The 16107-nt window shown below is 40.0% G+C and overlaps 1 protein-coding gene across 1 annotated transcript; it reads left to right on the top strand.

The window, feature by feature from the left end:
* Positions 1–2833: 2833 nt before the first annotated feature.
* On the top strand, positions 2834–15584 carry LOC138963172 (dehydrodolichyl diphosphate synthase complex subunit nus1-like). The gene is made up of 5 exons (XM_070335210.1): positions 2834–3210; positions 4748–4879; positions 7040–7201; positions 9775–9874; positions 11902–15584. The coding sequence occupies exons 1-5, from the start codon at positions 2934–2936 to the stop codon at positions 11990–11992; spliced, it is 762 nt and encodes a 253-aa protein (XP_070191311.1). The 5' UTR covers positions 2834–2933; the 3' UTR covers positions 11993–15584.
* The last annotated feature ends 523 nt before the right edge of the window (positions 15585–16107 follow it).

Raw genomic sequence — 16107 nt, 5'->3', positions numbered from 1 at the left:
GCGCTGGATATATTGTCCTGGAATACCATTACATTTTGTCAGTATCAATGTGTGTAACTTGCACAAAATCAAACATTGTAACATTCAAACCAAGAGCTATCACGATTTTGATGTGTGTACGGTGTAACAAGATATGCTTAACATGACAATGTGCGCCTTTTGTCTTCAAACACTAATATTCCATCCATTTTCAATCGTTTTGGCGCAGCATGAAATAATTCGGATGATTGACACGGGTTGCCGATTAATCGGTACGCTTTGTGAAATCCACAAAAACGGAACATATTCAAGAACAATCAACAATTTTGTACAACAATGAGTGCAAATGTTGTTGCTATTATCCCGTTCAATCTTTTATATTCAATACTTGTCTTTAAATCTTTCATAGTTTAGGCTAGAAAAAAGACAATTTGTCATGTTTTGGGCGATTTTGTACCCACAAATCTGAAAATAGCCCATTAATTGCATGGTCATCAATATTTCAGTGTGAGATCAAAAGTTATTCACATTAGTGTTTACCATAGTTTTTGTTCAATGATAGTCTTTCTATCTTCAAATGTTGAGGCTCTTTGCCGCAAAAATTCGAACGAGTTACCTAGACTGCCGTTTAATTGGTATGCTTTGTGAAATCCACAAAAACGGAAAAGTATTAAAAAACAATCAACAATTTTGTACAACAATGAGAGCAAATGTTGTTGCCATTATCCATTGCTATCTTTTGTGTTCAATACTTGTCTTTAAATCTTTCATAGTTTAGGCTATAAAAAAGACAATTTGTCATGTTTTTCGCGATTTTTTGTCAGAAATCTAAAAATAACCCATTTATTCCATGGTCATCAATATTTTAATATAAGTATGATAACACAAATGGTTCACATTGGTGTTGTGCGTCTTTTTTGTTCAATACCTTTCTTTCTATCTTTCACGGTTGAGGCTCTTTCCGGCTATGGGGAACACTCTTTGTTGCGACCCGATATTGCCACCCGGGGTGGTTCCAGAGCCTTAAAGGGGTACGAGGGAACCGATTTCTTGATGGTGCGATAGCTGACCGTTTTCAGCACATATTTTACTATCTAGAAACGACAATTAGAAAAAATATCTGAACACTTGTTGGTCAGCGCTTCTAGCAACCGTACTAATAATCATATGTCTGATCCTATGAGTTAAACTTTAGAACTGAGAAAGATTGAAGCAAATGAATATCAGTGAATGCGGCGAGTAATAGAGCCAGAGTGCTTTTAAGGTACTTTGTTCAAGGTCAGTTTTACTCGTACATCTACAATTAACTGAGTTACCCATCATCCACCCGTAGTGCATTTTATTCGTAATCCCGGAAACACAGAGTCCATTCCACAAAATGCTTATCATGTAGCCTAATTCAAAGCAATTCGTGACCTGCCGGTGAATACAGGGACTTCTTCACAGAAATAAAGCATTCCGAGTTTTGAACTGACGGCGATTTTTGTCAATTTTTACTCACTACGGTATCCGAGTCAAAACTTTGAAGAACGGCTAAGATGATCAGATGGATAAAATGCCATTCAGGCCTACTTACTGAATCGGAAAAAAGACAGTGAGGCCGACCCTATAACTTTTTATTACATTTGTCAAAACAAACAAAAAAAAACACAAAAAAAACCCCAGTGCAGAAAACGCAATGAAAGCGAAAGCGCTCGAGTCGCACACTTATTTCCCTGTCAAGTAGGTTTAATTTGTACACATTAGAAAAAAAAGTTAAAAAAAAAAAGTGATTGCCTACCTTCCTACCCTATTTTTTTGGGCTATGTTACCTTAACCACACCTATTTTTTTTGGCCTTACCGAAAGAAAATCAGAGCGGCATTCAGCCTGGTTTGACCATAGACCTATATGGTTTGACACACACACAAAAACACCACACAAAAACCACCAGGCTACGCGGCCGACCAAGAACACTTCGATCAGTGGTAAGTCGTTGTTGTTGAATGTTGGTACTGAGAGTATTTGCCGCTGTATTTTAGTTTTTTTGTTTTTTGTAAAGCAACGCTGTATTTAATCCTGTAAACCTTTTCCACTTCAATGTATGTGTATTCGGAAACTGCATGAGTAATAACATTTTTAACTGCCAGGCACTGACACAGTGAAGTAATTAACCATAAATCACTTGCCAGGTGAGTTTTTGTGCAAAAAAAGAACAAGACGGTAGTGCTGGTATTTGAAATCAAAAGAAAGACGAAACAGAAATAAGGCCTAAAAAAAAAATAGGTGTGGTTACGGTAACCCGACCTACCCTATTTTTAGGGGCCGACCCTATAACTTTTTTTTACATTTGTCAAAAAAACAAAAAAACAAAAAACACCTGAGTGCAGAAAACGCAATGAAAGCGAAAGCGCTCGAGTCGCACACTTATTTCCCTGTCAAGTAGGTTTAATTTGTACACATTAAAAAAAAAAGTGATTGCCTCCCTTCCTACCCTATTTTTTTTGGCTATGTTACCGTAACCACACCTATTTTTTTTTTTTTTGCCTAAAGAAAGTAGGACGTGAAGGAGGGGAAATGGCTCGCGAAAACTAAAAAACCAATTCTTTCATCGGCTTTGAGTTGTTCTTGTTGACATCCTTGTGTGTACAGCTGTACCGTATCCAAGTCCAGCCAATCACAGGTCTCCATCTGGCGCGTGACCTTTGCCCGGAAAATGACTTCGTAAACCTATTTTGATAGAAAATATCAGTACGACTGAACTGATAAGCAGATAAAAGTTTTGTCACTTTAATCTGATATTGGTTGGATTTTTGTCTGGACAACTTGCGTTTGAAAATGGACTATTTAGCAAATAGTGTTACTGAAACATAATGACTGCGGACTTGCTGTGTGCGAGACTGAAGTTACCGGTCCACGAGTGTCGTCTACGCTTGTGATTATTTTGTTATTTTGCTGTGATATGAGCAAACAAATATGTTGCGGATGCTTGTTCTTCGATTAATTCATTATGTGATTGCATTAGGAGAATTTGCGTTTGGAGTTTTGAAGTACATCCCTCAGTATGAGTTACTGTTCGCGAAAAAGCACCTTGCATCGAAGGTAGAAGCAGACGCCAAGAAACTTCGCAAACTCCCCTTGCACGTCGGATTTTTGGTCATTGAAAATGAAATGTCCTACAAAGATTTGGCAAACCTGATCGTCTGGTCTGTGACAATGGGCATTTCATACGTCAGCGTGTATGATATGAATGGTATGTTGGATTAGCAGGGTTTGAGTGGACACTGCGGGCACCTGCTCCGTCTGATGTAATCCCCCTGCACATAATAATGTTTTCTTACTGATGCACTTTGAACTTAAAACATCAGAATCCGAGCTATGGCAGGGCTCACGAATTCTCCAGCATGTTTGTTAAGATGATATTTATTGTTTGTATTAGCACTCATTTCCATGGAAATTGCAGGAATTTAAAACTTCCTTTACATGCATTATACATTTAAAAAATCTCCTTGGACATTATTGGAAGGAAGTAAAAGGTACACAGAAAAATGTCATTGAGTGTCAGGGTTATTTTTTTCTGAATGGAGATGAATATTTTAACCAAGTTAAAGTTTGATATTTTTCTTTTATTGCCTTTAATTTCTGTCGATCATACTGAGCTTGGTCAGTCGATCACTCCGAAATGATCGAGTCTGAAGCTGGATGCTTTTGCCAGAAACTACCATGCTGCCATGACAGTTCTATAAAGCAACTGTATGGAAAAGATGTTGATTTTCATTCAAATAGAACTCGCAGGTGGAGAGGGGTAGTGTTCAGACCTGGGAACCCATACGATTTCGCCGTATTTTGTACGCATGGTTTTCTAGAATACGATCAGTACGTTCAGTGGGAACAAAATACGACGAGAAAAATACCAAGGCTACTTTTCTCAACAAGCGCATCCCGAGGCCGATCCAGTATTCTGACACATGATTAGTTGTCAGTAAACATTGAAAGACGAATTTGTTTTACATGTATTTGTAAACTTAATTAACGGTGCGACGGACGTGTGTGAAGCATGTTTGAATCATGGGTGTTCAAATGCGGTGTGATCGAGTACGCTCATTTTTTCTGAAAATACTAGTTTGTCTAAGTATACTCCAAGTGCAAAACAGGGGTTCCCAGGTCTGAGTGTTGATGGGAAAATACAACCAGCTAGACAAGATTGAAAGATAAACATAGTGTTATAAAATAATGCAATAGATGCATAGTAAACAAGTGCTCATTTGGACAGTTTTTGGCTCACGAAGTGTAGCCTATGCGATCGTAACTTTGTCTGTCTGTGCGTTTGTGCGTTTGTGCGTGTGTGTGTGTGTTTGTGCGTGTGTATGTCTGTGGTAGAAACTTTAACATTTCCGAGTCTATGTGTGAGTGGTTATCCAAGACTATGGATAAAGCTCGCATAAGATTACGTCACGGTCAAAAGTGTTTGACGTCAATTAATGCATCATGACGGCATGCCTCCCTGTAGTCTTTCTCTCTCGCGTGGTGTGTGTGGTCTCGGTCATTGTTATTTTGAGCGGGCCGAGACTATTTGGCAGTCGTGTCCCTGTAAGTAGGCTACATGCAGACAGACAGATCTAGATCTAGTGTCTCTCTTTCTTGCACAGTGTCACCTAAGCTTACTGTGTGTGTGGGTGTGTATGTGTGACGGAGTGATTGAGTTTGTGTTACTGTTTGTTTATTTCTTACGTGAGCCTTGAAGGCTTCGCCTCTTGTTATATATGCTGCACATTTCCAATCTGTTTCAGGTGAGATCAAGCGGAACAGTGGAAATTTACAAAAAGAAGTGGAGAGGAGCAAAGAGAACATGGTGTATAACGACAGTGTTTCCCACGAAATACAGATTTTTACCCACAGTCCACAATATACAGAAAAGATGGGTTAGTTTATTATTATATTAATGCAAAATGTATTACTCGATAATAAATCATAGAAGTACTGCTGCAAGAATACACCCTGGACTTTAGACCAGATTCAGAGTGGTTGACATGATTGTTTCTGATAATTATTTCAAAACCATGTTTTTTTCTTATAATTGTGGAAAAGCAATACATTTTTTTCTGATAATTGAAGCAAAGACATGTTTTTTTCCCTTCTGATTGATAATAATAGCAAAGAAAAGATTCTCGTCTGATGTTGCCCTGCTACTCGCATAACTCATACATGTATTAATTATTGAGTCACTTGAGAAAAAGTGACTATGTAATCGGTCAGTGTTAGTCTGTCCGGCCGTCCGTAGACACCACCTTAACGTTGGACTTTTCTCGGAAACTATCAAAGCGATCGGGCTCATATTTTGTTTAGTCGTGACCTCCAATGACCTCTACACTTTAACGATGGTTTCGTTGACCTTTGACCTTTTTCAAGGTCACAGGTCAGCGTCAAAGGAAAAATTAGACATTTTATATCTTTTCTCGGAAACTATCAAAGCGATCGGGCTCATATTTTGTTTAGTCGTGACCTCCAATGACCTCTACACTTTAACGATGGTTTCGTTGACCTTTGACCTTTTTCAAGGTCACAGGTCAGCGTCAAAGGAAAAATTAGACATTTTATATCTTTGACAAAGTTCATCGGATGTGATTGAAACTTTGTAGGATTATTCTTTACATCAAAGTATTTACATCTGTAGCCTTTTACGAACGTTATCAGAAAAACAAGGGAGATAACTAGCCTTTTCTGTTCGGCAACACACAACTTAACGTTGGGCTTTTCTCGGAAACTATAAAAGTGACCGGGCTCAAATTTTATGTGAACGTGACTCATTGTGTTGTGAATAGCAATTTCTTCCTGTCCATCTGATGCCTCATATAATATTCAGAACTGCGAAAGTGACTCGATCGAGCGTTTGCTCTTCTTGTTTAATATATATATTGTTTCTGTTATTATTAAAAATTCAGACATTACATTTTTGTTGTTGTTATATCTACGTCCTTGAAACTGTGCATACATGTATGTGCACCGCAAACATCTTGAAAGCTTTAGTGTATAATCCAGACCTGTGCACATCTACGGTTTCTCCGTAATTTCTCTGATTTTTATATAGCAGAATACGGTGCTATAGATTTTTAATTAAAATTCCGATGTTTTACTCAAACAAATTTTTTTGGTACTTTTTTCTGTTTTAAGATGTTTTGACCAATTATTTGGCCGTTGCGCTGAAAAGACGTTTTCCGATTTACCGGAAGCGCACGTGCTCTCAGCATTGAGTCTTTGTTCTTAGACTTAGTTCGCCCAGCGTCTGCGTGGCAACTTTTGATTGAAGTGAAACATGGAAAAGAAAAAAAGAGTGCGAGATTCAGATAGTGAAGAGGAGACACCAGCTCTGTCACCAAAGAAGAAGAAAACGGCACAACAGTGCTGGAAGTCCAGTTATTCTCAAGACAGCCTTGAGATCGTAAAATCCGACACCTGCAAGAACTTGACGAAAGAAGAGCTTGCAAAGCTAAAATCTGCCCACTGTGCAGGCGAAGAAACGCCAGGCTGCTGCTGTCAAAAAAGCTGCTGCCGAAAAAGCTGCTGGCAAACAGTCCAGTGATGAATGAATGTCAGAATAACGAGACCAACGACATTTTCAGAACAAATGTTACAACAGTGTTGATGTTTCACCTTGGCTTGTTAATAAATAGTAATTCCCATTCTACTGCGTCATAGTGTTTCAGTTTGTGTGCTTTGTGAGCAGAATTATGTCTTGAACTGTCGTTACAGCTTACTATACTACTGAAACATTTTAAAAACTACTGAAATTTGGTTTGTTTACTAATGAGCGTTTTGAGTGTGCACAGGTCTGATAATCTCAAGGACAGTTTTAAAGACGCCTCTCCAATTAGACAAACAAATAAAACGCACACAAACAAAAATCAATACAAAAGGAACATTCTTTATATGTATTTGTGTCCTTGTATGTCTGTGCTTGTAATAAGAAGTATATGTTTGGTTGTGAAATGTTAGGGACCATACTGGTAAACGATATTTTATATTATCAACATAAAATTATGAATGAATTGATCTAAGCACAGCCTCCACCTGTGTTGTTTCAGCTGTGGGACGGGGGATGAAGAAAGCCAGTGTTCATTTACTCAGCGCAGAAGATGGATGCCATTCGCTGGTGCAGGTGGCCCGCAATTTGAGCCGCAAGGTGGCAGCTCAACAAAGCCTGGTGTCCGACATTACCCCGGCCAGCGTCACTGCTCTTATACATGGTAGGAGGTAGTTTGGCTGTTGGTAGCTTTACACTGTCAGTATACTAAAACCTCCCAGTTGTTACCATCAACATTTTCAGAAAAATGCATGGGTAATAAAATTGTGGTTTTGGAACCCCTCCCCTCATAAAGATTCCTGGTTGTTTCATTAGAAGCGAGAAAACGGCTTGACATTTTGATCCCTTTCTTCCTTGCTGCTCTTTCTCTCTCTGATTCTGTGTGTGTGTGTGCGGGCACTGTATGCGTGTGTGTGTGGGGTCTTTCAGTGTGTGTGTGTACATGTAAGTGTGTGTGGGGGGGAGGGGGGGGGGGGGTTCATTGTGTGATATAAGGCCCCCCAAAAAAAGTTGTATGTTTCTGTTAACATGGCTACAAAAAATAGGGTAGGTAGGTAGGGATTTTTTTATTTAAAATTTTTTTGTTGGTCAGGGTAGAAAATAACTATACAGTGACGCAAAGAGACTGCACTTACTATACAAAGAGAAAGACAACACATTACAAAACAAATGAGACATAGGGGATGCAGGGTTATCCCCCTTGTGTCATCTGCTACTTTCGTTTTGGCGCTTTTTTTTTTCTTTTTTTTTTACAAATGCAATAAAAAAAAGTCTAGGGTCAGCGGGAAAAAAACTATGTATGGTCGGGTGACCAGAAACATACAACTTTTTTGTTTTGCCTAATTAACCAAGTGACCAGATGGCATTGATTGCTCTTTCTCTTTCTTGTTATGCAGACACATGCTCTCACAATTACGTCAAGCACTTGCACACGCACATCAGTTACTGACAAGATTTTGCAACTGCAACAGACTAAGCACACGTACATCAGTTACTGACAAGATTTTGCAACTGCAACAGACTAAACACACGTACATCAGTTACTGACAAAATTTTGCAACTGTAACAGACTAAGCACACGCACATCAGTTACTGACAAGATTTTGCAACTGCAACAGACTAAGCACACGCACATCAGTTACTGACAAGATTTTGCAACTGCAACAGACTAAGCACACGCACATCAGTTACTGACAAGATTTTGCAACTGCAACAGAATAAGCACACGCACATCAGTTACTGACAAGATTTTGCAACTGCAACAGAATAAGCACACGCACATCAGTTACTGACAAGATTTTGCAACTGCAACAGACTAAGCACACGCACATCAGTTACTGACAAGATTTTGCAACTGCAACAGACTAAGCACACGCACATCAGTTACTGACAAGATTTTGCAACTGCAACAGACTAAGCACACGCACTGAACAAAGCCCACCTTAAAGACCATGGTGTGGAGGTTTTAAGCATTTGACATGACCAGCACAAGAATTTTGATACATGTACATACAGGATGGACTGCTGCACCTGCCAGTCTCTCCGCGACACATGACTAATGACTTTTGAGGGACGTGTGTGGGTTGATAACAAACCAAGACACTCTCTGCTCAAACTTCCGTGAGTTTAGGCAGACATCATCGCACACAGACAGAGACAGTTCAGGCAGACATCATCGCACACAGACAGACAGTTCAGGCATGGGAATTGTCCGCGAATTTCTGCGAAAAGGAAATTACGTTTCAGCGAAAATAATTGTCCGCGGCAAAAAAAAAGGTAAATTAAATTATATGTATACTATTGTCTCTCTATCCATTATTTTTTTTTACACAAGAACTATCAAAATATTGGTCTAAAATGCTAAAATTTGTTTTCCTTCCGGGAGGCTTCTCCCCCCTGGTCCGCCCAACGGGGCCCTGCCCCTGTACCCCGCCGGGGCCTAGGCGGTCCCAAGACCTCGATCTATTTTCAGAGTTTTTTCTATTTTGGAATTCCCATGCATGCAGTTGCCTGGAGTAAACTGAGGTAAAAGTTGATGTTAAATCTTTGTGGGTCGGCCGGTCGTTTGAAAACTGGGGATGTCGCTATTCGGATTGTCAGTTAGTAGAGGCATCCATGCCAAGGAAATCTGTTGGAAAACCGGGGGTGGGGGGGGGGGGGGGGGGGTTGTCTTTCTTAGGAGGGGTTGTTATGGGAGGTTTTACTGAAAAACTAACAGTATGCACAATTCTGTGTTCAACTTCTATTTACTTTCAGTTTTATGTTTGTGATGTCTGTTGTTTTTCCCCCCGCGGGTTAGGGGGAAGAATTTACCCGATGCTCCCCAGCATGTCGTAAGAGGCGACTAACGGATTCTGTTTCTCCTTTTACCCTTGTTAAGTGTTTCTTGTATAGAATATAGTCAATGTTTGTAAAGATTTTAGTCAAGCAGTATGTAAGAAATGTTAATTCCTTTGTACTGGAAACTTGCATTCTCCCAGTAAGGTCATATATTGTACTACGTTGCAAGCCCCTGGAGCAATTTTTTGATTAGTGCTTTTGTGAACAAGAAACAATTAACAAGTGGCTCTATCCCATCTCCCCCCTTTCCCCGTCGCGATATAACCTTGAACGGTTGAAAACGACGTTAAACACCAAATAAAGAAAGAAAGAAAGAAAGTCTGTTGTTTCACTTGTTTGTGATGTTACTCGTTTCAATTCATCTTCAGTGCAAGCATGTTGTGTTGTTTGCTTCAGATTCACATCAGTTCCCAGACCCTGATCTTCTGCTGACGTTTGGACCTACCCTCAGTCTCCTAGGTTATCTCCCTTGGCAGATACGGCTCACAGAAATTATGTAAGTTTATCAATGTTTACCTTCTAGTAATATTTTACACACAAGAAATAGCAGCAATTTTTAATGAAATGATAGCATTTTGGAATAAAGATATGTCATTGTTCAAACCTCCATGGGTTGTTTTAAAACAAAAATTCTTTTTAGGGAGCAACATCACTTTTAGTATTTTTCTTTACAGCAGTAGAGTTCTGCACTCTGCTTTGTCCGTGTAAAGGAATCATAAGACCCTGAGTGTAGCTTGTGTTGCCTAAGGGAAGTGACAGCATGTGCCTGAAAGCAGAAGAATAACAGTTATTACTTCAGTATTGGCGTTAACCGGTAATTACCAGTATTTTACCGGTTAAAATGAGAAAATACTAGAAAATAATTGGCTGCCGGTATAACCTACCGGTTGATTTTTAGAACTACCGTTTTTTTCGCTGGTAAAACAACAAAACCAGTATTCTGAGTTGGACTCTTACTGGTTCCAATGCCTAGCCTACCTTTTTTTCTGGATAGTTTTCATCATAAAAGTTTGTGTACCAGTTTGAAAAAATATTAGCGCCATCACTGTACGTTTTTACTAAGTGTTTGAAAGGACATGGGCAGCACGAGTTCAGCTTTGACTAGCCCGGATAGTGTCCCCTGATGTGCAGTAGTGTCTCCCACCTGTGTTAGCCAAACCTCAAACTCAGCACTCACATAAAACACCTAGCTGTGAAGCAATGGGCGGTTCTGGTGAGGTTATGCCCCCTCTTTCTTTCGGCTGGTAACTGGCGCCACCTCGCGGCAAGATCACACGAGAAAGCAAAAAAAAATTGCATTGGTCCCAAATAGCATATAACAGTTCGTGTGTAAGTCGTGCATTTTATACGGTAAACAGACAATGGTCGGTTCTGGTGAGGTTATGCCCCTTCTTTCTTTCGGTTGGTAACTGGCGCTACCTCGCGGCAAGATCACAGGAGTTGTCTAGTGTTATCACCCCAGAAGCGCTCATTAAGCTCTTTTCTGACTGCATACCTTGAGCCTTTTACTTCTGTAAACAAGAAGCCACGGTGAAAGAATTGCTTGTCTACTGAGCAGCACAAACAGTAACGTATATAACTGAGAACTTGTTAAAGTTGCTTTGGCTTTTTATAGGGGTGCTGAATGGGATGGGAGACTTGGCAAGGACGGGTTGTGACACACGCACGCGCACACACAAACACATGCTTATCACTCAGGGGACACTATCCTGGATGGTGGAAGATGGGGTGCCCCTATATATTTTTTCAATCGCTAGTTAATTAGTAAACATTGTGTCCGCCTAAAACTGGTGAAGAAAAGCACGTTACACGTGAATGAGTGTGTGTGTGTGTGCATGCGCTTCTTCGCCAGTTTTTGGTCTTAAATAGTTTTGATCTTTCCTGCCCGAGTCCTTCCTAATTTTTCCCTTAGCATGGTAGTTTTTGAAACTGGTCCAACTTATGAATTGTTATGCAGAGATACAAGTTCCCATGTGGAAATTGGATATTCCTGAATGAAGAAATGAGGTCCTGATTGTTTTCCAAATGTTCGAGCCATTAGGGGTGTAAGAATCAGGACAAAACTTGAAAAACAAACAAACTCAGAGCTGCATGGTCTTTGGGCAGATTTTCTTGATTCTGAACATGCTTAAAGGCATAGAAAGCTGATGAATATACACGCTAATTGCTTTACCCAGAGCTGGAGACAGACCAAATTAAGTTCCCTGCAAAATATTGTGGTCTAGGAGCCCTTAAATGTTGAGATATTTGAATTTTTATTTTGATCTAGATGGTCCTATTTATAGATTTGGCAACACATGTAACGTTGATGCAAGGGAGCTAACACCGCGGCTTTGTTGACATCCTCACTTTTTCAGAGGCTAGAACAAGCTGTAATGCATGTATTATGGTCCGCGCATGGTGACATATCGTCATTATATGGTCTTATGGTGCGTTTGACATCGATTGTGGGCAAACTACACTTTGTAAACACGGGAGTGCGTTAGTATGCCTTTAACTTTCATTCTTGTTCCTGTGTTTCAGCCATGTTGCATCACACAAGGGACTGAGCTATGAAGGATTTATCTCATCTTTACACTCTTACGCCAACACACTACAGCGCTTCGGCAAGTGAAGCATCAGGTTTTCCACATCAGTGGGTCGCTCATCATTCAACATATGCCCTGTTGCATCAAGTGCGGGCAAGGGACTGCACACATGACTTCCATTGTGAAAAAACCCCAAGATGTAATAATATAAATGTTATTAGTGTTACTTGCATGGTGTGGGTAATGTTAAATGTCAGCTGAGTTTTAGACAGTGTGTGTGTGTGGGCATGGGTCACAGTGTGTGTGTGTATGAGAGAGTGTGTGTGTTGTGGGTATGTGAGTCGGTGAGCATTGGTGCCAGAATGTGAGTATGTTTGGACAAATGGTAACACCTTTGTGTCAGAAGGATTGCTTTGCTTATCATGTTAACAAAAATAAATACTAAGAAGTACCCATGTGTTATCGTCTGTGGTGATTTTGAACCTTTCTTTTTATCATGCCGAGTGTTAAACTGACACCATAAATTGCGCACGGAAGAAAACATTTGTTCAGAGTTTTTTGGCATTCCAATTCAGTAAGTTTTTCTTTTCATTTTACCCGAGTCTCATTACTGTTTGTTGTGAAAGATGAGGAGATTAATTTGATCATGTGCCATCTGATTCCATCCTTACCTAAAAATAACATTTCAGATTGAAAGTAGATAAAAATGTTCACTCTTTGTTTCAACTAAAGTCCATGTGTGTGCTATAGCATTGTCTCAAAACGAAAGTGATAAGAGTTGTCCGTCCCTGCCATAGCCGTCGGAGGGTAGTTCTGGTTGTTTTGTTTACGTCCAAAATGGTTGAACGAGAGAAGAAGATTAGTGGTGGAGGGAAACGTTACTGTGTCTGCTGTTCAAACTACGTGGGTAAAGAAGTTGAAGGGCGGATTGTCATGCGGTTCTATTTTGCAAACACAAACCGGAACTACCTGCCATTCCAGGGGCGCAACTCTGTCCGACTATCACGTTAGTTTCGAGACAGTGCTATACTTTGTGACTGTTTGTACCTCCTACTGAAGTATGTGGATTGACTTGTGATGTGAGGGAATCAGTTCATTTAAATGCTGTTGCCACCCAGAGACGTAGCTTTGTTCATTTCCTGCAACGCCATATAATGGATCCTGTTTTACATAAGGTCACCTACTTTCACTTAATTTCCATTCTTCCCACAATCTTGTGTTCATTTCTTTGCAGTTCTGAGAAATATAAGAGCTGAAATGTTCACAGTGTACAATCTCTGGTATGATTTGTTTGTTTGCTTTATTTTTTTGTTCAACAGTTAAATGATTTCTTAAACCTTTTCTGTGAAGAAGACATAAACATTTAAGGCAATCATTCCTTCCCGTGAAAGCAGTTTGGCTGACCATCACATATCTGGCCGGGCTTTTACCATCCTTCCAACCCCCCCGCGGGTTAGGGGGAAGAATTTACCCGATGCTCCCCAGCATGTCGTAAGAGGCGACTAACGGATTCTGTTTCTCCTTTTACCCTTGTTAAGTGTTTCTTGTATAGAATATAGTCAATTTTTGTAAAGATTTTAGTCAAGCAGTATGTAAAAAATGTTAAGTCCTTTGTACTGGAAACTTGCATTCTCCCAGTAAGGTAATATATTGTACTACGTTGCAAGCCCCTGGAGCAAATGTTTGATTAGTGCTTTTGTGAACAAGAAACAATTGACAAGTGGCTCTATCACATCTCCCCCCCCCCCCCCCCCCCCCTTTCCCCGTCGTGGTTGAAAACGACGTTAAACACCAAATAAAGAAAGAAAGAAAGTAATTTCATGCTGCTTTCACTTTTTTAACTTGTAAGGTATTGTGTTTTTCAGTGCCAACAACCATTCTGTCGTCAACCATTCTTGTGTGATGTAATATTGAACTTGACATACATGTATAACCGAATGACATTTAGCGCATGTGTATGCTCACTCTGGACATGCCTTGAGTCGCCTTGTGGTGAGATATGTGGGCGTTATAAATTCTCGTATTATTATTATTATTATTCAAAAGAGGAAAACATTGCTAATGATTTGATACATCACTGGTGTGTAAACTGACATTTCATATACTGATGTAGTCAAGTTGTATTCTTGATAAAATTTAGATAGTTTTAATGGCGTAGTATCAAACATCCTGCAGTATATATACTGTATATGTTAGTTGAGCGTAGCTTGTTAATAATGTCACTCCCGCAGTGGGGCACTGCGGTTATGAAATTAAAGGCCCCTCCTGTTTTTGGAACCGCAGGAGCTTTCTAGTTTGCTGTTAGGTAGATTTTTGGTTCCTCTTTCCTGTCATGCTCTCTTTTTCTTCATGAATTCTTTTCTTTTTTCTGCCTTCTTGCTCATTCACCTGTATTTTTTCCAAAAATCTCTTCTCTTGCCGCTTGTCTCGCGATTCATGTATAGTTTAATCTGTTAGTGTTCTGATGTAAGTCCAGCAGTAGATAGGTTAAGCCTATTTTAACATACTGGAAACTGGTAATCTTCCAGTAGGTATTAATTTAGTTTTACTAAAGCCTGCTGGGACACAAGTAATGGGTTAGTGCATTTGTAAACAGGAATCGCTTGACAAGTGGCCCCCTTCATCCCCCCCTTCCTCGTCCTGATATGGCTCTGCGTAGTCGGCTGGACGTTAAGCAACAAATAAACAAACAAACAAACAATAATGTCACGTTAGTAGCTACACCAATAGTTTGCTGACAAATTCCTGGTCTTGCCAGCCTGTAAGTGTAAGCATTGACGTGTTGTCTTGTGTGTGCATGGTGCTTTGATAATATTTGGTCAGTCACAAGGGTGAATGTGCCTGCTTTCTTGTCTGGATGAATTTTGTATGGTGGGCTATGCGTGTTCTTGGTTGAAGGGGAGTGGCTCTATCCCATCTCCCCCCTTCCCCCGTCGCGATATAACCTTCGTGGTTGAAAACGACGTAAAACACCAAATAAAGAAAAAAAAGTTTGAGTGTGCGCTTTAATATGGAAGAGACTGCTAAGTTATTCGTGTGATTTGTGCATTTGATGAAGAGAGAGAAAAAGCTATCGAGAACCATACCTGTTTGACTGATAACAAGTGGGGGAAGCCCAATATTGAATGACTGACTTGTATGTGTGTGTGTATGCACTGCATGCATGTACGTTCCATGTTATGTAAAAACTAACTTTTCTCCAGTAGCAAACCAGGTGGGCGAAATCTCAAATTCACCAGCACCCTAACATTTTTCAGTATAGCTCCTTAAATTGAGCTTTTGTGTGTAAATGAGCTGGAACACGTACCCTTGTTTAAACAAACACCTGAAAGGGAGCGGAAACCAAAATGGGGTGGAGTTACTTTTAAATAACTGTAACCGAATGCCGTAATACTATGATCACATCGGGAGGCGAAGTGCAATCAAACAGGATTGAAAATATCAGGGCTAATTTCTTAGCCCTATAAAAACTGTTATGCAAACCCGAAGGTTTCCATGAACATACAATTGGAAACCACCAGACCCCATCACAAACAGAATTCCACAATCTATCGATGTTGACTTAAAGGCCAACAACTCGGGTGCAGAGTCTGCTGTGAAAGGAGCGGTAGCCTCCCCTGTCACATAACTACTTCTCAGGTGGATAATAGCATGTAGAACTATTAGCCAGAAACAGGGTACACTGCACTCGCTCATCGTCAGCTCAAACGTCTCCCACAGATAAAGTACACCACAGATAAATATGTAAGAGAGTAAAAGACGCCCCAAACACACACACACACACACACCCAGCGAAATTGAAAAAAACAAGTCGCGTAAGGCGAAAATACAATATTTAGTCAAGTAGCTGTCGAACTCACAGAATGAAACTGAACGCAATGCAACGCAGCAAGACCGTATACTCGTGGTCCACCGCTCACGGCATAGGCAGTGAAATTGACAAGAAGAGCGGGGTAGTGGTTACGCTATGCTGCATAGCACGCTTTTCTGTACCTCTCTTCGTTTTAACTTTCTGAGCGTGTTTTTAATCCAAACATATCATATCTATATATTTTTGGAATCAGGAACCGACAAGGAATAAGATGAAAGTGTTTTTAAATTGATTTCGAAAAAAAAATTTTGATAATAATTTTTATATATTTAATTTTCAGAGCTTGTTTTTAATCCGAATATAACATATTTATATGTTTTTGGAATCAGC

This window comes from Littorina saxatilis, linkage group LG3, assembly GCF_037325665.1.
Source record: "Littorina saxatilis isolate snail1 linkage group LG3, US_GU_Lsax_2.0, whole genome shotgun sequence".
NCBI classification, from domain to species: Eukaryota; Metazoa; Mollusca; class Gastropoda; order Littorinimorpha; family Littorinidae; genus Littorina; species Littorina saxatilis.
The sequence above is the reverse complement of the archived record's forward strand: the minus strand, read 5'-3'. Positions and strand labels throughout refer to the sequence as shown.

Excerpts from the sequence above, each read along its gene's own strand:
- LOC138963172 (XM_070335210.1), top strand. The coding sequence starts at position 2,934 with ATGTTGCGGATGCTTGTTCTTCGATTAATTCATTATGTGATTGCATTA. Across the intron at positions 3,211-4,747 it reads CAGCGTGTATGATATGAATG|GTGAGATCAAGCGGAACAGT; the intron begins GTATGTTGGATT and ends AATCTGTTTCAG. Across the intron at positions 4,880-7,039 it reads ACAATATACAGAAAAGATGG|CTGTGGGACGGGGGATGAAG; the intron begins GTTAGTTTATTA and ends GTGTTGTTTCAG.